Below are 27,945 nucleotides of genomic sequence, written 5' to 3'. Positions count from 1 at the left end.
CCAAACCATTGATTAAAAATATACAATATATACACATCTCAAGTCATGAATAAATGGTTCTCATTAATCAATCAAATCTGCAGACTAATATTTTAATAAGTTTTGTGGTCCAGATGCCTTGCAGCCCCTTTTTCAGAAGGTCAGAGGTCAAACAGTCTACTGAAGGGGTCTTCATGATAAATTAAAGAGCTACCTTAAAAGATGATGGCTTATAACCATCTATAAAGCTTTAGTAACCAGTTTGACTATTAATAAAGCCATTTTCATAACTAACTTATAAACCCTTTTGTGCAGAGTGCCTTATCAGAAACTGGTACCAAACAAAAAACATTTTCCTCGTTTCAGGCTCAAGTCATTCTCATTTTTGATGGTAAGTGTTGTAGTGACACCTAGTGGTTATTTGCACTTCGTGCTGACTTATAGAGAAAAATGATGGAAAAATGGCTTTAATTAAAAAACAGGCGTCACTGAAAAACATGTCAACAGTATATTATTTTTATTAGTTTCTGTAACCAAACCAAGAGAATGTAAATAAGACCGTACATATTTTAATCGATGAAACCCCTGTACAAGTACAACAACAAAAAAAAAACAAAACAAAAAAAAAAAAAAAAAGAAAAAAAAAATCATTACCCTCCCTCCCTCATCCATCCTCCAAAGCAAGGACTCTTCCCCCGGCTAGGGCAGAGGTGAGGAAGACGTCCTCCCCACCTCAGGGTGCATACTACTGTACATTTCTGAAGGACCCTTGTCGCCACAACCCCGAGATGAGAGCATTGTGGGTGGGACAGCCAGCGGAGGTGAGGCAGAGACAGAAAACAGCACTGATTGCTCTCATCAATAAAGACAACAAAACAATAAGTGTCCTTCTGCCCAAATGCTTCAGAACTTGAGGCTTCTCATTTCATCTTTTTTTGTCGTTCTCGGTCCTGTTCTTGTTCCCCCTCGTTGTGAGGGTTGACATATACACACACTCGTGTTTTTCTACTGTTTCAACAATCAACTCCTCATCGTTTCTATTCCTCTAAATAGCCCTATCCTGCTATATTCTAGCTAAGGGCACTGAAATCAGTCAATAGCAGCAGGTCTGGGTGCTTTACAGTGAAGTGTGTATACATGTGTGTTTGTGTGTGACAGCAAGGATGGGTGTGAAAGCGGTGAGAGGGTGTGTGACAGTAGCCCCTAAACTGGAACTGCTTTAAAGTAGTGATCATTTCCGCGTAATTCTGTTCAGTCCAATCAAAACTCTGCCGCCACGGCAACAGCAATCCTAAAGGCTGTGACATCATCTCTGCGCTGCTTTAACCTTTGGCTAAATATATACAGGAGAGTCCAGCTTACAAGCTTTCCCCCCCCTGTTTATGTCACAAACACACACCTGACACACACACCCCAACACATCAGTAATTCTCAGGCAAGGAGATGAGAGCAGAAGGCAGGAGCAAAGGCTCACAGGCAGACTAATCAATAAAATCAATCATTAAACTCAATCAACTGCTGCAATTTTCACATTTCAATTCTGGTCAAACAAAAAAGGAACAAAACAACAGAATTTCTGATTTCATGTCTCCATTTGGTAACCGTGGATGAAACCGTTGAGCGAGTGCGTGCGTGTGGTCATGAGGTGCAAGAGCATTTCCACGTGCACAATTCTCTGGATTAGTTATGACGGGAGATTGGGCAACAAAAAGTGTGCTTCACTAAATGACATCTTAACAAGATTGTTTTGACTACAGAAACAAAACTGATTCATTCTTTCGTTAACAAAACATGTTTCTCCTATAATATGCGTGATCCTATTTGGAGGGGGGGGATTAAAAAAGGAGCAGAAATGAAGAGCTATAAAAATGGCAAACTCAGCAGCAAATCTCATTTCAATTTTTTTTCTCTCCAGCTCTCCTCTTTATCTACCGTCACAGTAGATTTTCTATGGAACAACTTGTGCAGCCATTTTATCGGCATCTAAATATGATGGAAGAATCCAACTCAAACGCCCCCACCTACAGTGGGACAAGACGGGAAGAAAGAAGAGGAAGAGGATTATGTATACGCAGGACAGCGTCTACTCTCAGAAACCATTACCATCTGGATCTCTACCCATCCCACCCATCCTCCTCCCCCCCCACACTGTCCCCCAGGGCTGATATGAGGAGGTGACTGAGTGAATGGGGCTCTCTTCCTCTCTTCCATCCATTCATATTGTCATCTGTAGAGGGTGTGCAGCTCTTTACTTGCCCTCTTCTGGTTTGATGGCCTGCGGTTTTATGGGGCCAGTCCGTATGGGCTTGGCTGTGGAGATGGGGGGTTTGTCAGAATCTGGGCGCTCGCTCCCTGTCTGGTGGTTTGGCGCCGAGGTGTCGAGGGGAGGCTTTCCTCCCTGATCAAGCCGAGATGCTTTGCTAACTTGCGGGGCCTTGAGTTGCTGCTGTTGCTGTTGCTGTTGTTGTTGTTGCTGCTGCTGCTGTTGCTGCTCTGAGAAGAACTTATGAGTGGACTGCAGCACCTCAGCCCGCTGCTTTGCCTGGTGGGGTGGAGGAAAAATTAAAATCAACCAACCTTATACTGAAAGATCATCTCATCTGTTTGACCGGTAAGAAAATACACGGATAAAAAGAATATGGCATCAAACCTTTAGGTCCTGTTCAGCCTTCAGAGCCGCCTGTGTGCCTCTGGGTCCCAGTGAGGGACCAGGTGGTCCTCGGGGAGGGTGCTGGCTGTGCTGTGGGTGCTGGGGTCTGGGATGAGGCATCAGACCGCCACCCACATTGGGTGACATCGGAGGGCCCATGGCAGAGCGCTGGACACCTCCAGCAAATGAGTTAGCGTGAGGAGGTCGAACCAGAGGAGAGACGATGTTGGGCTGAGACAGAATCTGAATGAAGAGGGACAAAGAACAAAAAAATCAATTAATACTTCAGTTGAATGAATGACAATTAAGTTGACATTCATGTTGATAACCAGTGTATTGCATAAACACAATCAAAATGCAGGTTTTATGATTATTGTGAATGTTTAACCTGTGGGTTGAACTGGCCAGGGAAGTGCTGCGTCATTCTCATGCCGGCAGAGCTGGGCTGAAACTGCTTCTGGTACAGCATGCTGTTCATCTTACTGGACTGACTACAAGGGGAGGTGGAGCTGGCCCTGCAGGGAGAGGAGTGTAGAAAGTGCATTGAAATTACAAATCACTAGTTGACAACTCTTAATACATTTCTTCTACTTTCATCGAAAAATCATTCAGCACAGTGAAAATTGGGACTGTGGCAATTAAGTAGTACTTGAATAAACAGGCACAGAGAAATGATATAGAGGCAAAGTTTATGTTTCACCTTTGAGGTGTCAAACTGAATGTGAAGTGAAGGCAGCATGAATGCATACTGAGTCAATGGAAGTATATTTACTGTGGGAGCTGCAAACTGAGGCAGATGTGTGTCTGTGCGAGTTGAGCTGATATTTCTAAACGATACAAGTCCAATTCATGTTGATGTGAACAGAATGAGAGTCTGAAGAAAACAAGAGAAAAAGCTGAAGTTTCAGTTAAGGTGTGAAATCAACTTGCCTGAGCTGTCATACACTCATAGTCATGCTTGTTGTTTGCAAACTACATCAAACACAACTCACCCCAAAAATCAAATTCACATGAATTAAGCGTCAAAGACAAATTTGTTGCATGTTTATCATGTGCTGTCAAATCCTCAATCCTCCATGACTTTCATTTAAACTCTAAGAAAAACACAGCATGTAGCATAATCTTTGGATTAATGGTGCTGCTTGCATATGTATGTAGTTTTTAGGTGTGTGTGTGTGTGTGGTGTACCTGTAAGGGCTAGAGGTGGGTGTAGTGCTCCTGGCGCTGACAGGTGGGGTTCCAGGCTTCACATCCATCCCAGTGCCAAAGAGTTTCAGATCCATGTCCATCTGCAACATGTCAATAAATAAAAAATCTGTCACAGCTGCACTTTTAAAAATCAAAACCAGCCAGATTATTGAGACACACACACAGTACAGTACCTTGCTGGTGGGAGGCTGCATCATGTTGTGGTTGGGGCCCATGATCCCTCGGTACGGCTGGGAGACTGGGGGCTGTCGGTTCATGTTGGGGGGCTGTGCCTGGGGAGGAGTGGGAGGCAGTGCCAGGAGGGGCTGACCTCCACCCGAGCCAAAGTTTGGCAGGGACAGCTGGGAACCAGGCAGAGGGACTGTCACCTGGAGAGAGACAAGACACACACATTTCACACACTGACAGTCTGGTAATGTGACAACTCTTGAAACACTTAACTGATGAATTTATCCACCAATTTGTCAATTGACAGAAAACTAACCAGAATTAATTTTGAGTTGATTTCTTACATAAAAATACATTTGCAGTTTACAGCTTCTCAAATGAAAGGGTTTGATGTTTTCTGTTTTTTTACACCACTGTAAATTGGAAAAAAAAAAAAATTGAAAAAATTGTGAATTTTTTTAAGACTGGTCAAAAAACAAACTATTAACCTCTTAAACTACCCAAGGACACTAGCGTCCTGACATTACTGTCTTCAGAGTGATGATTCTAGTATCACATGAAACTAGGCGACCTAAAACATCCACTGGTACCAACCATGTCATGCTAGCTTGTTGGGAAGGGGGCTAAATAGTGCTCCAAAGTTAGGCTAAATTTTGGAGAGGGAAAAACTGGCATAGCCATTTTCAAAAGGGGTCTCTTGACCTTTCACCTCAAGATATGAATGACGATGGGTTCTATGGGTACTGCCAGTCTCCCCTTTACAAACATGCCAACTCTATGCTAATCCCATGCAGTTTTTGCGTGCAGTATCAATGTGTTATTTTCGCCTATTCTAAAAATGGTGTATTTGAATATTTTTGGGTCCCCTTCAATATTCTTGGAATTGCATAAATTGTGTTCATGTGTGATGATATTAGTCCCTATAGTAGCCATTTCATTGTAGTGAGACAAATTTTTGAAACTTAACCTCACTGTATAAAAATGACCTATTGTGACCTCTAGGACAATCACAGCCTCATGAAACTTTAAAACTACAAACTAGAGACCTGGGGCATTCAGAGGATGTATGACTTTCCTAGGTATATTGACAATAAAGGGGTTTCTGAACAAGTTCCAGAACAGAAGTGTTCACCATCCAATTGCTGAAAAATACAATTCTTACAGAAATCTCCAAATGTCAAAACTTTTAGGTACCAAATTACAGCTTGAATTTGTCTATGCTGTTCCTCAAAATCTTGGTGGAGACCATTTTTAATCAATCCTCGAGTGGTCAAAAATGGTTAAATTTTGCAACTTATGAGACGTAATTGAGCATGGCAATGGCCATCATATACTTCCATCATAATATTCTAAGCCCTTACACACTCTAAACTTTGATTACAGATTAAAGACTAGAAAAACTTGACACAGTGCTGAACTGCATCTCAAATTAATCTTCAGGTTCCCAGCTTTCAGATGATGTATACCACTTCTATGTGGCATAAACTGTTGACCTGCTATCTCCCTCTAAAGAGACCCTGTCCACTCCCTAAAAAAGACAAAAAATTGGACTATGGTGGGAGGGGGAAGTGGAGAAGCTTAAGGTTTGGATGGCCACCATTATGATTTCATGTTTGGTACCTGTTGCATTGCTGAACTGGGCGATTGGGTGTTGCTGTAGTAGCTACTCTGGCCATGTTGTTGCACCTGCCCTGAGTACATGTTTGAATGCTGATTCATCCCCTGTCGAGCCTGAACCAAAGACACACAGATGTCAGATATAATATCCAAACAATATATATATATAATGCAGATGTCTGTATACAACAGACAGCATCCTAAGGTGGTGTCAAATATTTCTTGTGAGGTGACGGGTTACCTGAAGCAGGTGTGTGTCAATGAGCTGGGAGCCTCCCATGCCAGATGGCTGGTTGAGCTGGGGCTCAAACAGAATGGGAATGTGCTGGGTGGAGGAAGGCTGCTGATAGGCCAGACTGGACTGAGGCTTGCCCAGCTCAGGTGCTTGCACGCCAGGATAGCTGTGCAATGATGGTCCTGACAGCATCATGGAGGGCTGTGACAGGCTGCTCTGCATGAACGCCTGCTGAGACCTGAGAGAGGACACAGGCGGGATATAGAATCAGATAACAGGAACGATGGGGCCTCAAAATGAGGAAAGTGGCACATTAGCAACACTGTACTGTGTGTTTCAGCTGTGGCGACAACCTGTGGTGTTGTTTGTTACCTGTAAGGCTGCAGTGAAGAGTTGAACAAGTCCTGTGGCTGGGAGACTGGAGGACCAGTGCTGAGTCCTAGCTGGGCCTGGTGTGTGTGTTGGTGCTGAGGCTGACCTTGCAGTGGAGCGTAGATAGGGATGGGAATCTGCTGCACTGCTGTTGGCTATAGTGTAGACAAGCACAGACAGGTGGTGTTACCTTCACCATTAAAACTTTCCTGCAGTGTGTTTCTGACCTCTAACAAACAAAATCCTACCTGTGACAGGCCGGGCTGGAAGCCTTGCTGCTGCGCCAAGGAGGGAGGAGCCAAGCGAGGGTGGGGCGTACTGAAGAGGTGGCTAGTGTCCATGTAGAAGGCTGGAATCTGAGCTGCAGAACCTGGATAAACATGTGCACAAAGTTCCCCTATCAGCATTTCATTCTCTTTCATGTTTTGGTACATTTGGTATTGATAATGCAATTCAAAATTCCTCAGCTGAAGGCATGAAATTATAGAAGAGGATCCAAATCAGCAATAGTTGCCAACATTGCATCCTTGGCTACATTACAGTAATACATCAAAGATATATGGTTTATACAATGCTGTGTTTTAAGACTTCATGTAAAAACATGGATGATCTATACACAAACTTACACTTATAAACAATCAACTAAATTCAGCAAACATCTACAAACTAACAGTTTGGTGCCATGTTTCTCTCACCTGCTGCAGACTGGGAGACGTACACCTGAGGGGTCTGCTGCTGGGGCAGTAGGGGAGGCACACAGCCCAGCTGAGAGAAGCTGCTGCTACTGCTACTGCTGGAGGAGGACAGGCTTCCACCCTGCAGCTGCTGGGGCTTCACCTTACAGATGTTAGGAGGGTCAGAGGCCGTGGTGGTCTTGGTGCCAAGGGATGATGTCGTATAGGTACCAGAACCTGCAGGGTGGAGATAAACACGCAAGTTGATTCACATGCACAGCCCAACAATCCCAAAAACAAAAGTGCAGATAAGTCGGTGTCTTGTAGAATATCAGCAGTGTAAAACAAGAGATAAACAAGGTGCCAACAAACAATATTATAAGAGATAGGGTAAATGTAACGGGGATGTTACCTGTCAGTGAGGTGCTGGGGGTGACAGAAGCCACAGGGATCTGTGGCATGGAGGCCGAGGAGAAGGTGGAATACGAGGATGCACAGGAGGTGATGGGGGAGGAAGAGGAGGTGACCGGAGAATTCTTCTCCAGACTCGGGGAGTTCTCCCACGCTTTGCGAGCCGATTCCATCTGAGACAGAAAGACATAGGTGCTTAAACTATGTTTCACTAATATTGTAGAAAGCAGTTCAAATCTAATGTCGCCTATAGTGTGCTGTACCTTAAGAGTTAGGTCAACAGTAGCAGGAGAGACCGTGCTTAGACTGGAGCTCTGCTGCAGGGTCTCTCGCCGAGGAAGGGGCAACGAATGTGGTAATGCCACCTAAAACACACCCAAAACGTTCCCAAAGCAATCTTTTAATTATGTGTTGAGTGTTAAAGTATTTCTAGGATTTTTTTAATCTCTACGACACAGACGTTTTCCATAATCCGTTAAAATGAAAAAGAAAGGTGTATGAGGTTTTAGTCCAGTGTCATATGTACTCACATTGGCTACCAAACTCTCTTCCATTTTGTTGCCTCCTGTTGGAACACTGTCAGCCAGCGATGAGGAGGGAGTGGTGTAGTCTGTTACGGACTCCTGTGACAGAAAAACAGTTTACACACACACACACACACACACACACACACACACACACACACACACACACACACACACACACACACACACACACACACACACACACACACACACACACACACACACACACAGAGTCATGATTTTATGATAAATTGCCCTTAAATTTTATCTTGATTTAATTATTTAAGACTTTGACGATTTGATAAAACAATAATCATAAAAAAACCAAAACAATTTAATTTGACAGAGATACATACCTTAGAGTTACTGGTGTACTCTGCTGAGGGGACTGTGATCATGCCCTCGATGTCTCCTCCCAACTCTGGTACTGTGGTGTCACTGATGGGAGGACTGGATTCTGTGGCTCTGCTGACGCCTCCTCCGGTTACTCCTCCCTCCATCCCCTCGCCTTCTCCTCCACGTGCGTCTTTGGCCTTGCGATTCTTTAGAGAGCGCTCCTTACCAATGGGACCTGGCTTGTACTCCTTGGTTTCCACTGGTTCCATCTCAGGGAGCTGAGGACAAGGGATTGAACATTTTTTACAATCAAGTGGAGTTCATAAAATGAATATGAATGAAAGTGAGAAGAAAACTTACTCCACAGTTCAGTTACCTACCTTCTGTGTTTTGATTGGGCCAGCGCGAGGTTGTTTCTGTCTCTGTTCTTTGGGAGCAGGTAATTTGTTGTCGGAGCCAGTTTCTAGCATTGCTGGAACTCCATCACTGTCGGTGCTGCCTGCAGATGATGGTGCTCCAAACTGAATACTGTCTATTGCCAATTCTACACTGCCCTCTGATCCAGGCTTCACACCCTAAACAAACAACAAAACAACATATTACATGGTTTATCATGGGGTTAAGTGGAGCATACAGTTGCAAAAGATGAGGCAGGCATATTTAACATACCTCAGAGGAGACAGTGCCAGTAAAGGAGGTAAGAGGTTTGTTCCAGGCACTCACAGAAGGTGGCTGGGGAGGGCTGATTGGACCAACTGGAATATACAGATGACATTTTTAAGAAAAGCTCAATGATAAATTCACTCCTACATCACAGTGGGATTCACAAGCCGAAAACAAATTTTAGATATTTTTCACAAGAACTGACTTATCAACTCACGCTTCTTGACGTCGGAAAGGACGGTGGAGCCTGCTACCTTGTTCTCCCACAGCTCTGTACCCAGAGTGCTGTGTGTCTGCGTAGATGCGGGGGGTAGGCTCTTTGAGGTAAAGTCCACAGTGGCAGGGGGGATGGAGGACAGAGGAGCCACCGTTCCTTCCAGAGTTTGAGGGGATGCAGCAGGTTGGGAGGGAGCAAGGTGAGGATGCTGGGGGGCAGAAATGGGGGGTTGCTGTTGGGCCTGGGGGGTGGAGGCTACAGGAGGCTGAGACTGTGAGGCCTGTTGTTGTTGTTGTTGTTGCTGCTGCTGCTGTTGTTGTTGCTGCTGCTGCTGTTGTTGTTGTTGTTGTTGCTGTTGCGATGACTGTTTTTTAGCAAATCTTGGTGGCAGCTTTCCTCCACCCCCTCTGCTCTTGTCACCAGAGCCTTTTTTACCCCAGTTCTGTAGGAAACAGATCAATATTAATACTATATCAAACAGGTATGGCTCATTATCAAAGTTTTTTTGAAAAACTATATGGCACAAGCTAATCATCCTGCTACCTGAGTCGTCTGCTCTTCCTTTTTCCTTTTCTCTTCATCCTGCAGGCGTTTCTGTTGCTTTCGGGAGACCACTTCTGTGAAACCATCATCGTTGGTGCTGGACTGTGGGTCCTCTGTGGTGGTGACCTCTGGGTGATCATCAATGATCACAACACCTACAGTGACGGGACAAAAATAGATATTTACGTTCAGTTTTCAGGTGACAAGCAACTGAAGCCAGATCATTAGACAAATCTCTGATTACAAATACACAGGTCTACTTACTGGCATAATTATTGAGATCAAACTGAGAAAGAGCATTCTCTTTGGGCTTCTTGGCAGCCTGCTTGGCCTCATCTTTGCGACGGGCAGACTGATCCTTTGTAGGTCTCTGAGTTGCTCCTCCAGCTGGTGCTGTCCCCTCTGAGTTTTGCTGAGCTGAAGGGCTGCACAGTTTAGAGAAACAAGAAAAACTGAGACCCAGCAAGATACTTATTGACACATGTTTATGTTTTATAAAACAGTGTGGTGGTAAAGTCTGAGACAATAAATAATGTTGTGACGTGTTTTGTGCAAATAAAGATGGATAATAACATAATATTAGTTACTTCAGAAAAAAATGAATATACCACCTTCAGGTGAGAATTGTGCCACTCCAGTTCCAGAAATTTCATCAAGATAAAAACCTAAGCAACTTAACCCACTTCTTAGCATAAAGATGATTTTTTTTCTAATTAAACTTTTTCTACTTTATTTTTGGTCTTGCTCTTTTCTTGCCATTTTTTCTGATCTCATCCCAACAAAAAACTACACCTCTTTCTTATTTTATTATCATAGTAAGACTGAAGCAAGAAGCCACTAGACCGTGAGTGTATTAGATGAAGGGAGAAACATGTTTTGACTCAGAAATGTGAAGCAAAGGTACAATATGAGTCTAAAAATACCATCATACAGATGCTATATTTAGCTATATTTAACCAGAACACTTTGATAGCCAATTACAGCACACTTGAGCTCAGTAATCTACCCAAGTGGAGAATACTTGAAACCGCCCAGGCAATTTGGACAGATAATACTAACAGTTTACAGAATGTTAATGTAGATTATAGTTTTGTTCAGTACATCTATTAATGAGGCAGAATTCAATTAAAACAAAAGGTTTATTGTGTCTGAATAAATCTGCACTGTTATTCTACCGCACAATGTTCATTGAGTCAACTTCATTGTGCAAGTGTTAATGTAAGCAGACAAAGTAAAAGCCTCAGAACAGACAAAAGACTGTTTGTTTCAAACTCACCCTTTGCGGCCGCCTTTGGCCCCTCCCCTCCTCTCCCCCTTGCCCCCTGCGTAGCTGCGGCCTGGTTTGGCTCCACTGTTGCCTCTACGATTCTGTCTCTCTGTAGGCCTCTGACTTGAGAAACTTCTCTTGGCTGTAGGAGGTCCTTCACGTTTTGGAGTCACCCCTCCATCAGGGGGGCTTTTACTGGGTGTTAAAGAGCCCTGAGAGGGTGCAGGAGCAGGGGCAGAAGCAGTGGCTGCTTCATTTGCAGCTTCCAGTGCTCCTTTCCTCTCTTCTCGTTCTCTCCTTTCGTTGAAGTCACTGCTCTCGGAGGCAGTTTCCCATTCCTCGTTGGCTTGATCTGAGGAGTTCTGGTTGGACAAGTCAGGGGATTTGGTGCCGACTGCAGTGATGGTGGGGCTGCTAGTCTCAGGCAAGGGTGCTTCTATAGGAGAGGGTAAGTTAGGTGCAGGCATAGTGGCTGCCACTTCTGCAGGCATAGTTACAGGGGTTCCTGGAGCTCTAGACAGGGTAGGGGAGAGGGAGATTTTGGCTGGGGCAGAATTAGGGACAGCAGCAGCAGGCACTGGGGGTAGAGGGACAGGGGGACTTGGGGCCTCTCCACTAGCTAACACTGCAGCCTCCCGCTCCTTCAGCCGCCGGAAGCGGGGAGGTTTATCTTGCCTGGGGGGTCGTGCTGGTCTGGATCGACGAGGCCTTTCTCTGCTACTCTGAGGAGCCCCATCCCCAAATTTCTTGCCATCAGACTTAGGTGGCCGTCGGTCAGCTGGAGGATTGTCATATCTTGATGTGGACTCTGTGTCCTCAGGCCTGAATGTCTCCATGGGTTTAGAGGGCCACTGAGAAGAAGAATCTCTGGCTGCTGGTCGTCTAAGAGGGGCTGAACGAGGGCCTCCACGTTCCCTTTGGCCACCTCGTCTACTGTATAATCCTCCTCTTCCTCGCCGTGAAGGCTCTCCTTTAGGGAGAAATCCTGGCTTGGGTCTGCCTTCATCATCCCCTCTAGAACCAACCTTTTCCCCCATGTGAGGAGGTCCAAAGCCTGGCTTGTGTGGGCCAGACCGGGCCTCCCCGGGGAGCTCACGTCTCAGTGGACGGCTAGGTTTCGTGCTAGGCTCACGATCAGAAGGTCCAGTATCACTAGCAGACTCCCTCCCACCTTCACTTTCAGAATCTGTGTCCGAGCCACGGCGTCGTCTGCGTTTCGGTATAACCTCAAAGTCTGAACTCTCACTGCGAGTCTCACTTTCCTCCCTGTTACGAAAGGCAGCAGCACCACCAGCAGAAGGTAAGTCAGACCGTGATCGAGGTTCTCGGTAAGGGTACTCTGGCCGGCTTCGACCACGACTACCCCTGCCTCGGCCACTGTATGTCCCCCTGTAGCTCCGTCCTCTGGAGTAATACTCTCCTCGACCACGTCCTTTGAAACTTGAGTCAGCAGGCCACTCTCTTTCTCTGTCCTTGTCCATTTCCTTCTCCCTCTCACGTTCCCTTTCTCTCTCTTCTCGTCGGTAGGCACGCGGAGGTAGATTGGACTCTTTCCTGGAGGGCAGTTTGGGTTCTGGATGTTTGTCGTTGCTGGGAGGTTTGTCTGCTTTCTCCTCCTGAGAGGAAGAGGTGGGAGCCCCGGAGGAAGGCTGGGAGTCTCTGGCTCTCTGAAGGCCAGTCTGAGTTTCCTCAGCCTCAGGAGTTTCTCTCTTCCCCTCACCCTGAGGTCTGGAGCCCTCAGACACAGCAGCAGCTGCAGAAGGAGCTTTAGAGGACTGATCTTTTTTGGTCCTTTCTCCTCTTTCCCCTCTCTCGTGACGCTTTTCTCTCTCCTCTCTTTGCTCCCTCTCTTCTTTCATGTCCCTTAGGACAGGCTTTTTTATTGGCCCAGACCTGCGGACAGGTCTCTCTCCTCCTGGTCCTTCTCTACGCCCAGTGCTAGATCTCCCACCCCAGCGCAGATCAGCTTTCTGCTTGCTAGGTGCCGGCAGAGGCAGCTTCTCTTGTTTGTGGAGTCCATCAGCAGGGGGTGTTGCCCTGTTGCTGGTCACTGCAGCCTGTGAGTAGAGCTCATTCTGAGGCTTATCCTCAGCCCTATCCACTGTGTCCTGAAGCTCTAGTGATTTTGTTCCCAGAGGTAGCCCATCAAACCTGGGCTCATCCAGCTTGAGGGAGTGGCTCGAGCCTTGGGAGACACTCCTCTGGAGCATAGCTTGACCTAGAGCTTCTACCTCTTCCCCACTTGGTAGGCCTGACTCCTCAGGATCAAAGCCTGAGCCAACAGGGACTCTATCTAAAGGCCCCGGCACATCCTCTGGGCCCTGGGAAAACGCAGACAGGGACTCTGTGGGGTCCCGAAAGAAGTTACTTTTACGAGAGTCCAATGCACTGTGGTCCTGGGGGTACATAGCTGGGAGACCCCTGTCTAGATCCAAACCAGACTCCATCCTGCAGAGAAACAATTATAGTTTTATGTGCAGAAAATAAAAATCCATTGATTATAATTGATCAAGTTCTTTATACTTAGTTGCCTTTTTAAATTTTTTTTTTACCTCGGCTCCTTGTTATCTTCCCGTCCTTTTGGTGGAGTTACAGACGGTAATGGTTCTGACTGTGGGTATGGGTCAGATCCCCATACCATCCTTGAGTCTGAGGGCAGGCCATGGTCACGAATTGGTCGCGTCAAGTGGTCAAAGGAGTCAGAGCTAGAGCTGGAGTTGTCACCTGGCTCTCTGCGCACAATCTGCTTAGGGGGCATCCTCCCTGAAGAGGGCAAAACAGAACAACTTTGAAAAGGTTGTCTGGCACACTGCCCTCAACACTGAATACATTAATCACGAACATACACATATTCTCCATTTTAATTTCACATATCTCCCTACCAGGGTGAATGTTAGCTGGCATATCCATGGGAGGACGTCCAGACATCATGCGGGGGTCCATGTAGGACTGCATCATGAGCCAGCGGGGGTCAAACCCCATGGAGGCCAGGTGCTGGTGATGGGGGCCCATGGGTTGATACATGGAGCGGTGTTGCTGCTGCTGTTGCTGCTGCTGCTGTTGTTGTTGTTGGGTAGCTGGAACTCCACCACCACCTGATGGTGACACGGAGCCCCCACTCTGCTGTTGCTGTTGTTGCCATTGTTGCTGCTTCATCTGCTCCTACAAGACCAATGAGGAACAGTAACGGAGAAAATGTACATTTAAGATGAACAAAGTTAATTGGTTTTTAATGGACTACATTGATGAGTTAAATTAAACTGATTCATCTTGCTGTGACAACCTGAAAACTCCAAAAGTCCTTTTTAGGTGCACAGTGTGGAAACTACTACTTAGCCCACTAGCCCCCCTGCCACATCCATATGGACAGCAACATCCCAGCCGCTAGTGACTTAAGAAGCCAGGTGTGGACATCCTTACCTGCTGTCTGAGGAAGCGAGGCGGCAGAGATTTCTGAAACTGTTTGGAATAGCCTGAGGTGAGTGAGGGACGTATAGCAGCTGCTGCTTCTCCCTCCAGTTGTGGTGGTGCCACAGGGACTTCCTCACCACTGGGGGTGTCCATGTGAGGTATCGGCAGGTGGGGCTCATCCACTGCAGGAAAACAAAACCAATGATATTGACATGTACAACTAAATGGTAGTCAGGTGCAAAAGCACAACGATCAGTGAGGCCCCATTTACACCTGGCATTACCATTAAATCTGTATTTGGATATCCTCACTGGATAAGAAAAAAAACATGTCATGCAAAGTGTAAATCCAAGAACACATTGTGATCGGAATGCTCCGGGATTGGCCAGACCACGTCTGGAGGTGGTCTGGCTCACATTGTGATTGGATCTCAGCTAGGTGTAAATGCAGTCCATACAGCTAGTAGACACCGAGCTGGCTTACCTCTGCTGTCCTCTATGTTGAAATAGTCTCGAATAGGCACTGTTGTCCTGTCAGCCTGGTTTTCCTCCGTCAAGGGGCCGACCTCAGCCAAGGTGCTCTCTCCTTCGCTCTGCGGCTCTGGAGCTTTGGCCACAGGTCGCTGGACTGGGGAGCCGGGTTGACGAGGCAAGTGAACCTCCTCCTCTACATTTGGTTCGACTCTCTCTCTTTCTCGCTCAATCCTCTCCCTGTCTCGATCCACCCTCTCGGGTAGAGGAGCTTGCATGATTGGGGCCGGTGATTGTGAAACTGGGATTGAAGGTACAGGACTGGATGCAGGAGCAGGAGCTGACGAGGAAGCTTCTTCATGGGCAGCTCCTGCCTCATCGTTGGTGGTCAGAGCTGGGGAAGATTTGCCCTCAGTTGCCTGGCGGTGTTTTTCATTGAGACGTTTAAGTTTTTCAGCACAAGCAGCAAGCCGCTGTTCTTCCATCCGCCGTTCCTCTTCCTCTCTCCTCCTTCTTGCTCGCTCTACAGCTTCAGAAACGTCTGAAGGCTTCTTGCGCTTTTGTCGCCAGGCCTCAGAGTCCTCATCGGCACCAGGTGCCGTTGTAGCCGGTGGTTTGCTCCCACGTGGAGCCCCAGCAACAACAGAACGACCGCCACCCTTGAGAAAAGAAAAATTAGTATGCATACAGACTGATGAACCTGCCGTTACAATATCAGTGCAAACCAATTGGCGGCTTGTGCAATTTATACCAGCTTTACCTGGTAGTCCTGTGGAGCAGCTGCTTTATTGTACTGCCCCATACTGCCAGGTGAAGGCGCTCTTGGATCTACGCTGTCGGCCCATGACGTTTTACTGCCTCCACGATCCTCAGACCCCTCCTTCCAGCCTTCCTGACTGTCTGGTGGCCGTGATCTTATACGATCCACTTTACCCATCCATTCCCTGAAAATAATATTAATTTGGAAAGGTTAAAAAAAAGAAGAAGAAAAAAAAAAGGAAAAATCACAGGTTCCTCACCTGCTTGCCTCATCCTCAAGCTGCACATCAAACCCTATCACTATCACAACACATAATCTCACTGGACACACAAAAACAGGCTTTGATAACACGTTCCTGGAATTGGAAATATTTTTGATCCTTGTCCAGGTTGATGCATTTGTCATTTCTAAATAATTTTTTACTTCGCACTAACTGTTAGGCTTGCCGTGGTAGTTGGTGTTACTGGTGTTAGACAGTGTTTGGGCATACACCAAATACATTACTTTCTCACTGCCCTCACCATCGTTTGGCGCTTAAAAAAAAAAAGAAAAGAAAAAAAGAAGAAAAAGAAATAAAACCCATTTAGTTCATTTTCACGTGTCAGTGCCCACATTCATCAAATAAAAAAACTCTAATTCAATAAGCGTGTTAGCACTCTCTGCCTGTTCAGCTTGCTCTCAGTGCGTCTCTCTCTGGATGGCGGGCGGGTTGCTCCGGTTTTGGTTCTAAGCAGCGGCCATCCTCTGGCTCTTCCCCGTTGTCACGGTTATTAACCGGTGGGAAAATTTCCTCACCATGGCATCCCTACTAACTGTTTGGCACTAGCTGATGCCATTGTGCAATAAGCATTTGGCTCCGAATGTATTACTGTGGTACGTTAAATCATCCACCATACAGTGTGTTCTGTCTGCAATATATTGATTTCCATTACATCTTGTCCTGCACTTGGAGAACATGTCACTATACTGTGAGATTGTTTTGTAACGCATTAGCATCGATGAAACATGTCAAATTAATTCAATTTAAACCTGAAAGGTCTTGTGAATAAATTAATTAATTATAGTGAAGATTTAAGGGTGAGTGGGGGAGAGATGTGGGGGCTTAGAGTGTATATAGTGTATATGCCTGTTTGTATTTTATGTTATCTTTTATTATGTTTGGTTGTTTTTTGTTGCTATTTTTACCTTGTTTTCATGTCACTATGGTGCCTCATATTTTAAAAAAAATAGTTATTAACAAATTAAATAAATAGGCTAAATAGAGAGAAACCTTTGTGTGGTTCATTTGTGGTTCTTTTATAGTGAATTACAGAAGCTAAATAGTGAATGCAAGACAATTTAAGTGATTCAGATCAAAATACTTACCAGTTTTCTCCTTTGTCTTTAGCAGCTTGGTTCTCCTCATCATCGCTGAAGTTTAGTTTCTCAGTGTAGTCCACCTCCATCTGAGCTCCTGGATTGTAGAAAGGACATAATTGATAGAAGCTAGAACTACAGTAAAGTGACCTTTTCCCCAGCTGATTAAGTGATTAGTCAAACACAGCAGTTCATTGATAATGCATAGCTACTGACCTGCCCAGCCCTCATCAGCATCAGTGTCTAAGTTGTCCAGCTCCTTCAGTTCTGTGGCGCTAATGATAGAGGGTCTATCTGGGTCCTGGAGCCAGGACTGAGGGGGTGGCTGCTGGGGTCGTGCTGAGCGAGGACCCCTGATCATCCAACAGGGAGCAACGGAAAGGAAAGTTCATTATGTGACCTGGTCTAGTGCATTAACAAATTTCTCTTTTTAACTCTATACAGTGTAATGAGACTTGTAGGCAGTGTCGTGGGTCTGACACTTGTCAAATCTGTGCTGAACACATGTAAAAAAAATTCCTTTTTGATAATAAACAATGTTCTTCTGTGTGGTATTACATCAGCTGGTATAGTAACTTTTATCACCTTTGAGTTGAGTCATTTCTTCTTTATTACTAAGAATGATGTATTTATGCATTTATGCAATTCTAAAATTCAATACAAATAAAAATATATCTCATGTTTTACTTTATATATTAGCTTTGACTGTGGATTTTCAAGTTTTTAGGGCTTTGCCATTCAGGTGTGAACTCACTTTGCTCCATCTTGTGGTACAGGGTATCTGAAGTTTGCTTGCCCTGGGCCAAAAGACATTTGAGGATAGGCGTGGAACATCTAAAAGACAGAAAGACAGAAAGACAGAAATCATCAAACAGGATAAAGAAGAGACAAACAACTAGACAGTAACTGCGATATCCTCATGAGGTCAGTCCAAAAAAAACCCCAAAACAAACTGTGGCTTACGTAGGGTGGCATCATGCTCCTGAAAGCGGGGTCGAAGTGTGTTGGCACCCCAGCAGGAGGCTGCTGCCCCCCATTAAGTTTAGGCTGAGGAGGGGCAGAGGGGGGCAACCTCTCCCTGCCATCCCTCTTCTCCTTCTGGCCGTCAGTGGTTACATTTCGTCCAGGCTCATCAGCTTCTTCAGGAGGTGAAGAGGTACCAGGGGCCGTACTACCCTCCTCTGGAGCCCTGTTCTCCATCTCAGGGGGGCTGGGTGCAGTGTTCAAATTCCTGCCTCCACCTTCACGCCAACTGCCAACATCTAACAGGACAAAAAGAAAATAAACATTGATGAAGAAAATAATTCAGTGTTTCCCCTATATGCTTTCAACAGCGGCACAGCTAAATGATAAACGCCACTGCTGAAATTTCACATTGCACATAATAATCACGGCGAATGCAAACCAGACGCACATCCTCCACTTCCAGCAGCTGACTGGAGCTAGTGGTAAGCGAACAGGATTTCTGCCTCTCTGTCTCTCTCTCTTCTGCTCTGCTCTCTATCTGTGGTCTGTGCCTGTTTGCATGATGGCAAACACACACACACACACATACAGTGGAAAGCAGAGCAGAGGCCACAGCTGCCGTAAGTGCAACAACACCCAGAAGTAAGGGAGACGGTGCGAGCAATTCATCAACACTAGCAACTGTTGAACAAGCAGAACATAAACTTAAATACGATGTCTTTGTCTTCCCTCTCATCTGCAGCGGCTATGTTTCTATGGAGCTTGTTGTCCCAATAGCAACAGCAAAGAGTCTAATTATCTAAATATCTGAACATTAGTTGAATTCTTGAAGACATTAGGCTGACACCAGCCTGCCCCTCCTCTCTACCATCAGTACCTGCAGCAGTGAGTCTGACCAGCACCAGCATAGTGAGGAGGACAGAGGAGAGGATGAATGATGCCACAGAGCTGTTAACCAGTTTACTGTTAAAGACCTGCAGCCTTTCTGAACAGTAGAGTCTGAGGGCATCAACCATTAATCAGTTCAACAGTATGAAAGGTTGTCAATAAGGAGATAAGGTCTGATGCCAATTAGTCTACATATTAAAAAGACAAACTGGTTGTTATAAACAAGTTTACAATAAATAAATATATTTTATATCTATATATCAATCAAATAAAATTACCAGTTATCGTATTCTATCTGCCACAACAAACACATAATTATCTTGTTTTGAACCTTAGTCATTTAGTCTATAATTATCGTTATTGGCCCTGTAATTCCATATTGGTGCATCTCTTAAAAAAAAAAAAAAAAAAAAAAATAGTGTACATTTTCTGTGTTGAGGCATTTAATCTTTGACATTTATTATAACTACAGCTATCTGGACCTCTGCTGTCAAAAGCTCCTGGTAAATTATCATGCACATGATTCTATGGACCCATATGAAATATGGGTGCTGGCATCGCGGGCTCTGCATGCGCACAACACCACTACTGCTGGAAAAAATCCTTGGGGAAACACTGTAATCTATGGACACTGGATATTATTTATGTGTATGATTGTGGCCATACTTTGAGGTCTGAGGCTGGGGCCTGGTCCATAAGGCTCCTCCTCTTGACCGTCTTTCTCGACCTCACCAGCCGCCTGCAAGCTGGGAAACTCCTGGTGAAAATGGCTGCTCACACGAGGAGCTCCTGCACAATACAAGCACATTATTATGAACACAGAAATTAGAAGGTCTAATCCTGAGTTGGTGTACAGTGCTCCTTCCACGCCAACCAACACATTTAGTAGAGAACAAATGTTCTGAATTCCACGCAGGCTGTAATAGCTGAGTGCTGTAAACCAATTGAATACTGTTCCTCTTATTTGCATGGACAGAAGTGGGAAATTTACAGAAAGGTGTTCGCAACCAATCTCTATTGCATGGGTAGGTGTAATGCTTAGCAAGGAAGTAAAGAGCATATTTACCGTCTGGCTGTGTCTGCTTGCTGTTGGCCCAGGAACGACTGCCCCCAATAGAAAGCTCTTGTGACTGGAGCACTGCTGGTTTGTTCTGGGGTGGGGGGGTCTCCTGTTGCCTATGGCACAGAAAACAGGGCAAAATTTCCAACATCACTCATGATTTGAAATGTTCTTGATGGCAGACCGCTCCACCTTTAACTGAGATGTGTAACATACACCTTTGTTTTGAGAAGAGCTACGAAAAAGATGGTGTCCAATTTCAGTGTGAGTGTATAAACGTGCATCAAGTTCTTAAATTTACCTCTCTTCCCCTCCCTCAGATCGGGATGCCCAGCCACTACCGTCTTTGGGGACAATGTTGACGTTGGGGTCGTTTCCCTTGTTCTCTGCCTTCAGGCTGGGCAGGTTGGCCGGAGGGGGCATACGCCGGCTGACAGCAACTTTGCCCAAACTCTGGAGCCCATGTCTGGCTGCCACTGGAGTGAAGAAAAAAATCAGATGTAGGAGAACAGAAAAAATGAGGTATGTAAGAGGGACAAGGTAAAAACTTGATCCTTAAAGTTTATGTTATATTGCCTTGATATACTGAAGTCACTAAGGACAAAACAAGCTGTGCACACTTTCTAGGAATACAACCTCACAGCGCACTCATTAGTAGTCATATAGTGTTCAACTAACAGAATAATAGTGGGGGCTTACCTGCAGTTTTCTGGGTTTCCAGAGATTTGCCCTTATAGGTGTTGAAGAGGCTAAGGGTTGCATACTTTGTTTTGCCATCCTTTGCCTTGGTGCTCTGCCCTGACTTCTCGGACATTTCGCTGGAAACTCATTGAGTCTGGTCCTTTGGCCTCGCCCCCAGAACCAGCCTCCTATAGACAGGGTGAGACAAAAATGAGAACACACGAAGGTACAGAGGTTGTTGGTTCTGCACAGTATACCATAACACAGACACACACACTTCCTTTTTTGTTTGCATGCAAGCGCATCAGGATGCACATGCAAGCAGGTGAAGCATTACACAGTCCAGCCAATGTTTCACACCATTTCAGTGATGTACAGGTGGTAGTCATGTGCCAAGAAATGCAGCAATACTCCAGCAAAGGCTGGCTAGGAGAAGAATGTAAGCTAAGAACCACTGATGTGAACAATGCAAAGAAATGTAACACTTTTGTTTTGCGTTTTGGTGGGTAACACTCAATGTGTTTTTCTTAAACTAGAGCACTCTACTGAGCACCTTTAATTTAATAAAGATATTGATGAAAAAAAAAATTATGTATTGGTCACGTCAGGCCAATACTTGATCCATGTGATAGGGCCAATACTGACCTCAACACCGGTCTGGCAGATCAGAGCATCCCTAAATTTCAGCCGTAGAAAACTTCTGACTGGAGACCTGCATATACTTGATTTTTTTAATGTTGCAAACCTGCTATATTGCCTGTGAATAAAAATTGACCAAACCAGGATTGCAGACACTCAAAGTTCTTTTGATGGATTTGTATTGGCTATATGAAGCCTAATGCCTTTTCTGAGCCTTTTTCTCCAGGTAAACTACCTGTCAAAATGCCGCACTAAACTTTGTTACACTGGAGTGTGAACTGCATAGCACGCTGCAGCCAGCGGTTTCAATTAATAATATTTTGGTGAGTGTCACTGAACAATACAAGGAGGAGGATGATTCATTTGCATTGGGATCCGGGGCAAAAAACGCAGTTGGGTATGCCTACCAGTAGGGCTGGGCAATATATCAATTTCATGATATGAGACTATATTATATATATATATAAAAAAATATATATTTTATAATTAATTAATTAATTATTAATTAATTATATATATATATATATATATATATATATATATATATATATATATATATATATATATATATATATATATATATATATATATATATATATATATATATATAATGTCGTGTTTTTTGGATATCGTAATATTGCGATATAGCATAAGTGTTGTGTTTTTGTACAGTAAAGTGATGTAATTTTATGAACTTACCAGACTGTTGTAGCTGTTCTATTGTTTACCTTTACCTATTTAGTCATTTTATCCACATTACTGATGATTATTTATTAAAAATCTCATCATGTAGCTATTTTGTGAACGCACAAATAGTCATCTCTACAATATTGTCGGAATATAAATATTGAGGTATTTGGTCAAAAAATATCATGATATTTGATTTTGTCCATATCACCCAGCCCTACTTGCCAGTGAGAAAACACCAATTTCAATTTTGCGTGTGGTATAAAGCTGATATAAGAAAGCTGGACACACTGAGGCGGCTGTGGCTCAGGAGGTAGAGTGGGTCGTCCACTAATCGGAATATCAGCAGTTCGATTCCCAGCTCCTCCTGTCCACATGCCGATGTGTCCTTGGGCAAGATACTTAACCCCAAATTGCTCCTGATGGCTGTGCCATCAGTGTATGAATGTGTGTGAATGGTTAGTGTCCTCTGATGGGCAGGTTGGGACCTTGCATGGTAGCCCCTGTACCCATTCAGCGTATGAATGTGTGTGAATGGGTGAGTGTGATTTGTAGTGTAAAAGCGTTTTGAGTGGTCGGAAGACTAGAAAGGCGCTATACAAGTACAGTCCATTTACCATTTACCATTTACTGACCAGTGGGGGGCACTCATGGTTTAGGATATGGGAAGACGTAGAAAGAAAAGCCAGAAAGTGAATGAGGAATACCATGGACAGAGAGACAGCATGTTTGGGGCTGCAGTGTCTTTCCTAAGTCACACAGAGGTCATTTATTATTAACGTAGCAGTGGTGGAGCAGTGTCTGCGAGAGTGTGAGTTAGTGTGTGTCAGGGGGAGCTGACAGCTCTGATGAGCTCAGTCTCTATCTGCAACTTGGCCTTGGAACACTTCTGCAAAGGAACATCCACTTAAAGGAAAACGCCTTTCTTTTAAAAACAACTTGCATCTTGTTTAGTAATGGTCCAAACAATGACCATAAGACCCAGGTTGTAATTTCTTTCTTTCTTTAAAAGGTGCAGTATGTATAATTTAGTGGCATCTAGCAAAACAGATTTGGCAGAAATGGAATGTGATATTAATAAGTATGTTTTAATTACAGTGTATAATTACCTGAAAATAAGAATTGTTGCATTTTCGTTACCTAGGAATGAGCCCTTTATATCTACATAGGGAGCGGGTCCTCTTCCATGCAGCCCACCATGTTGCACCGCCATGTTTCTACAGTAGCCCAGAACAGACAAACCAATCACTGGCTGTAGAGAGAGCCTTTCATGTTTTTTGGGAGTTTTGCAGCCACTGTAGGTTCTCCTGCATGCTGGGGGTTGGGGGGTATTCAGTTAGTTGCAATCTGAAGCCTCACCGCTAGATGCCACCAAATCCTACACACTGGTTCTTTAAGTGGGAGTATGGTGTGGGCAGTGATCTTTGCAGTACAGTGCCTTAGTACTTGTACTTGACAAATTCATTTGTCCAGTTCAGCTTATCATATATCACTACTGAAAATGAGGTATTGTAAGGGCATCAATTAAAAAAAAAAAAAAAAAAAAAGATACCCATCCCTGAATGCACAATTTTATCAGGACCTGGATTCATAGTCAACTTCAGATACTTAATACTTCAAAGGTGTCTGTCAGGAAAAAAATGGCATTAATGCATCTTTTCTGTGCCTCTACTGTATCACAGTGTCCATTAGAAGTAGGCAAGGTACCGCAGCTTATATGCACCTCTTCAAATGAGTAAAAATGCATTTGGGGCAGTGAAGGCTATACGTACACTGTCTTTGTATTTTCTCTTGCTGTACATTTTTCTAGTACCGATAGTGGTTGTTCATCATTGAAGGCTGAGCTATGGCAAAACCTTGATGCAAAACAATTAATACAATTGTATCTGAAGATACACTCTCCAGCTGTCTCAAAAATTGTCCTTCCAGAAAACAATAATGCCAGAGTGTAAAGCTGAGCACACACTACAACACATGAGTGACACGAGTCCCTGCTGACCTAAGTGCTGTCACAAATTTGCCTTCTTCGGTCTCTTGAACACATGCTTGTTGTTTTGTGAACACTGTGTACGGTGGAACAATAGAAAGACACAAAAAATATCTGAAGAGGCTGTAGTTGCAAACCTGGGTGGGAATGTTACTAGCTGAGTAGTGACTAGTACCTTGCTAGCCACAGGCTGAAACTGATACCAAGCTTCTAATCTAACCGATGGAATCTAATTGAGAGGTCCCCGTCGAATCATATCCTTCCTGGTTACAGATGCCAGCTCAGTTTTAGAAAAAAATGTGACGCAGTTGCATTTATCATCATTACAAATCATTGTCTGTGTTTAATTTTGTCAGGTGCAGCAGTGATGCTTGACAGGAGATGGGAGGTAAAACGATTTGAATGTAGCAGAAACAATGCTGGAGGATATATCAAATTAATTAGAATTTTTGTTTTTGCACAATGTGTAAAATGTCTTAATTGTGACAATCAAATTATTACAACATACATAAAGTTACTTTTAGTCAAAAAGTAATGTAATGATAACTGACTGAATTAGTCATCTTGAGTCACGGCAGTCCCATAAACTGTGAAGTGAACAGATAAACTACATGAGAACCTGCTGTGACTCATGCTGGCTAGCTGGCTCTGGCTATCTTGGAGTGAATTTAATGGTCTCATCTACAAGAGGAGCAGACTGAAAATGACTCTGCATCCAGTCTGTGCTCTTGATTTGTGTTTGTTGATGAGACATCAGCTCTGGATTTCAGAGCTGAAGCACTGGGAGTTGACTGAACATTTGCAGATTTTACTTAATTCCATCTGTCCCTGAGGGATGTGGGATGTATAAGGGTGTGTTTGAAGAAAAAAAGGAATCAAACAGCAGGAAGAGAGAACAGTGATAAGAGGCCACACAGCCTAAATGACAACAGTCCTAGGGAGGGACCTTGGATCCTTCCTTTTGACACGTTTTCAAGAAAAAAAATCTCATATTCCTCACCTGGCATACTACTGCATCCCTGCTACCCAGCTTTAATCAGCACAGCCTGACCTCCAGCATGACCCTGCACCCCTATAACTACTTCTGCATCACAGTTCATTCATCAGGGGAAGTTCTTTTCTGACACATCACAACATATCAGCATTTTGGTGTTTCTGCTTAATGAGAACTACTTTGTGTGTACATGTTCTTCACAGATTTTGGCTCGATGAAAATAAAATGGCTGGCAAAATTTCCATTCATCAAACCATGTGGCCAGTACAAAAATTGTTGATAATGCCTATCAGTAAGAAACAGCATAAAAGTGTCCTGCATCAGTTCTATCTTGAATAATTATTAACCTTAATAGTAGAATGACTTGCTTATTAGATGTCCCCACAGTGATCTCACTGAGCCACCACATAAGAATTTGCTTCCACATCTTTACCACTAATAAAACACTGCACGGATACACAAGAGCCTAAGATCTTAAAGACAAACTCAGATTTTTTATGACCTGTGTTGTGTGTCACAGTTTTGAACTTACACATCAGCATAGCAATGCACTCACCACTATCATTCTAGAGATTGTGAAAATAAATACTTGGCTGGAAACAGCTTTATAATTATTAAATCCAACAGGGCCAAAGAAATACAAGCCTCACAGCAGCTATTTGGTGGTCTACATAAACACTTAAAGTTAGTATCTTTTGCACAGCAGATCAACTTCCACATTCAACCTGCAGTTTGACCCAGATGTCTTACTTGTAAAGTGTGCATGCGCCCTACCCTTTTGTTTACTGACCTAGCTAATGCAACTGTGAAGAAAAAGAAGTCATGGAGGTGGCCTGAATGATGCACAAAAATGTTTTACTGAAACAACAAGCTTTTATGTCATAGACTTCATTGGACTCTATTGAAATGCTCCAGTGAAGACTTCTGGTCCAAAATATCTACAATGACAAAGGTTTGTATATTATGTTAACCATCTGTAGGTGCACTATCTAGAACTACGTTTATTCTCCTTTAGTATGTATTCTACATTGGCTGTGAACAGGCATATCAATTAAATCACCACTCCTCACAGATACAGTACTACTGTAGTACATAGCTCGGCCCGTACAGACAAAATGTTGTGTCATACCATTACTTGAACTGATTCGGACATGTTCCGTATCTACCACGTAATCTTCACTTTGATCAGGGTCAGTGCAAGAGGCTTCTTCTAGCATCTCTACAATTACTTACTGTTGTTGGTCTGATAAACACAAAGCATGGAGAAAGATAAGGCTCGGCTGCCACTTAAGAATATTGTGGTTGTCCAAAGTCAGGTCATCAATATCATGAGATGATCTCCCTTGAGAGTTGTTTGTTATTTCATTAAATACACAAGAAACTGGACGGTGGTTATGTTTCCCATTGACTGAGTGCTTCAGTGCTTAGATTCAATGCACAAGTTAAACATTTGCTATTGCAAATGTCAGTTGAAAGTATACACATGGGACCAGTTTGGGGGGACTGACTGATGAGCTGTATGAAATGCAAAGTTTGATATCACTTTTATTAAATCAGTTTAGAGCCAAGCAGGTCACAACATAGAAATCATTAACATCTCTTTTTTGTTGAGCCTTGCAACAGATATTTCCACTAGATCTCTGATCAGGCCTTAGTCACTGACTGCTCAATCAATAAGCCCTACTCCAATCAATATATGTCTGAATAGGCCTCCCTAAAACTAGCCAGATGTAGAGCCATTCCTTTCAAGGGATGAATGTATAGAAATCAATATATGTAGCCTTTTAGCAATCTTACACATCTTCAGATAAGAGATTATGAGCCATACACTCTCCAAATCTGCCAAACCCCTGAATGTGCACACTCACACAGAAAAAATGTGCTCCTTTAAGGGGCATATTTGTTGGATCTGCAAGATCTCATGGCTAAAGAGGAGAGCATTGTGCTCATCTGTACACACAACCCCACATACCATGACATATGAGTATAAAACGTAGTATATCGCCACACCTAGGTCAATTCAGTGAAAAAGAAACCAAACGTGATGACAGCCAAACGTGTAGTGTCGTTTTGTTCCTGTAAATCAGTGCTACTGAGGAGTCTGCAGGCCATCCGTCTCCATGAATCAAACTGCTGGTGGGCTGGGTGGCTCATACCGGCAGGGAATACAGGCCCCTTTTTCGCCCGGAACTCAACCAGACCGGGCGCAAATTACAGTTTAATTTGCTCAAAACGCATGAACGAAAATGTCAACACATTCATCTAGCCAGCAGGACAGAGTTTGACGTCTAATGTGTAGCGTGGTGCTGTTAGATAGCAGGCCGCCAGCTCGCATCGTTTAGCATAGTTTCGTTTCTCACTAGTCGCCATCACATCCACTTCCAGCCCTTCAGTGGCCAAAGCATGCTAACCAGCTAACGTTGTGTGAGCACCAACACATCAGCCACTGTGCAAAACTTCAAAAAATTCAGCTTGCATGACACGCAGACCCACCTGCCACCGCCGGTGCCTTCTTTGTCCTTTCGCTTGTCGTACAGCTTGACTTCTGGATCCGGTTTCGGCCTGGTTTGCGGTGGACGAATATGAGTCTGGCCGGCAGATTACAAAAGCTGGCTAGCCCGCTAACGACGGTTAGCTGCTCTGCTCGTTGGCTGCCAACAAACCGCTCTCCACATGCACGGCTTCTGTTTTTGTGTCTTCTGCGCCGTTTCAAGCCGCCAGTCTGTCCTTGTCGGTTCGGCCGTTACTGTGGGAACCGGTGCGCGGGCGTCCCGTGGTTCCGTGTGTCTCTCCGCACCCGTTACCTGGTGCCACACCGTTTTTCTAGTTGAGTGAGGCCCCGCTCGAGCCGCGGCCTGTCGCACAATCAAAGATGGCAGATTGTAGTTGCCAGATTGATCCTCTCATATCCCCCTTTCAAAGCCTCTAACGTCTGTACAGGTGTTCAGTCACACATCAACATACCACATTCACCGTAGATTCAGACACCGAAATTCAGCTTTCTTTACAGATGACAAATATATTAATCACTTGTTGACATGGTTGACATCAATGACATTAATATTTCATATAAATCTACATTATCAAAGTGTCAGGTGATGTAAATTATAATACATTTACATTTTTACATTTTATACATACATTTTTAAACACAAAACCATACAGATGTTTTACTTTTAAT

General features: G+C 44.1%; 1 protein-coding gene across 2 annotated transcripts; it reads right to left on the bottom strand.

Annotated features, from left to right (window-relative positions):
* Nucleotides 1-479: 479 nt before the first annotated feature.
* Nucleotides 480-27,630, bottom strand: prrc2c (proline-rich coiled-coil 2C). Of its 2 annotated transcripts, none has more exons than XM_044360887.1 (34): nucleotides 27,258-27,630; nucleotides 20,476-20,645; nucleotides 20,078-20,252; nucleotides 19,783-19,892; nucleotides 19,383-19,505; nucleotides 17,826-18,124; nucleotides 17,617-17,696; nucleotides 17,079-17,224; nucleotides 16,872-16,959; nucleotides 15,507-15,690; nucleotides 14,760-15,405; nucleotides 14,286-14,458; nucleotides 13,748-14,027; nucleotides 13,418-13,628; nucleotides 10,875-13,313; nucleotides 9,863-10,023; nucleotides 9,599-9,753; nucleotides 9,056-9,497; nucleotides 8,845-8,930; nucleotides 8,556-8,750; nucleotides 8,196-8,453; nucleotides 7,846-7,938; nucleotides 7,579-7,680; nucleotides 7,317-7,488; nucleotides 6,926-7,141; nucleotides 6,479-6,600; nucleotides 6,231-6,385; nucleotides 5,865-6,096; nucleotides 5,627-5,737; nucleotides 4,012-4,206; nucleotides 3,818-3,918; nucleotides 3,018-3,144; nucleotides 2,630-2,872; nucleotides 480-2,521 (listed from the first exon to the last, which is right to left on the bottom strand). In XM_044360887.1, the coding sequence occupies exons 2-34, from the start codon at nucleotides 20,588-20,590 to the stop codon at nucleotides 2,228-2,230; spliced, it is 8,529 nt and encodes a 2,842-aa protein (XP_044216822.1). In that variant the 5' UTR covers nucleotides 20,591-20,645; nucleotides 27,258-27,630; the 3' UTR covers nucleotides 480-2,227. The 2 variants fall into 2 exon arrangements, with proteins under 2 accessions (XP_044216822.1, XP_044216823.1); XM_044360888.1 differs by having other exon boundaries at nucleotides 17,079-17,215.
* Nucleotides 27,631-27,945: the final 315 nt, after the last annotated feature.

This window comes from Thunnus albacares, chromosome 9 (genome assembly GCF_914725855.1).
Source record: "Thunnus albacares chromosome 9, fThuAlb1.1, whole genome shotgun sequence".
In the NCBI taxonomy this organism is placed as follows: Eukaryota; Metazoa; Chordata; class Actinopteri; order Scombriformes; family Scombridae; genus Thunnus; species Thunnus albacares.
The sequence above is the reverse complement of the archived record's forward strand: the minus strand, read 5'-3'. Positions and strand labels throughout refer to the sequence as shown.

Bases quoted from the DNA above. Each gene is read 5' to 3' on its own strand.
- prrc2c (XM_044360887.1), bottom strand. From the start codon at position 20,590: ATGTCCGAGAAGTCAGGGCAGAGCACCAAGGCAAAGGATGGCAAAACA. The intron at 3,145-3,817 runs GTACACCACACA...CTCTCCCTGCAG, and splicing joins CCCACCTCTAGCCCTTACAG to GGCCAGCTCCACCTCCCCTT. The intron at 2,873-3,017 runs GTTAAACATTCA...CTCTTCATTCAG, and splicing joins CTGGCCAGTTCAACCCACAG to ATTCTGTCTCAGCCCAACAT.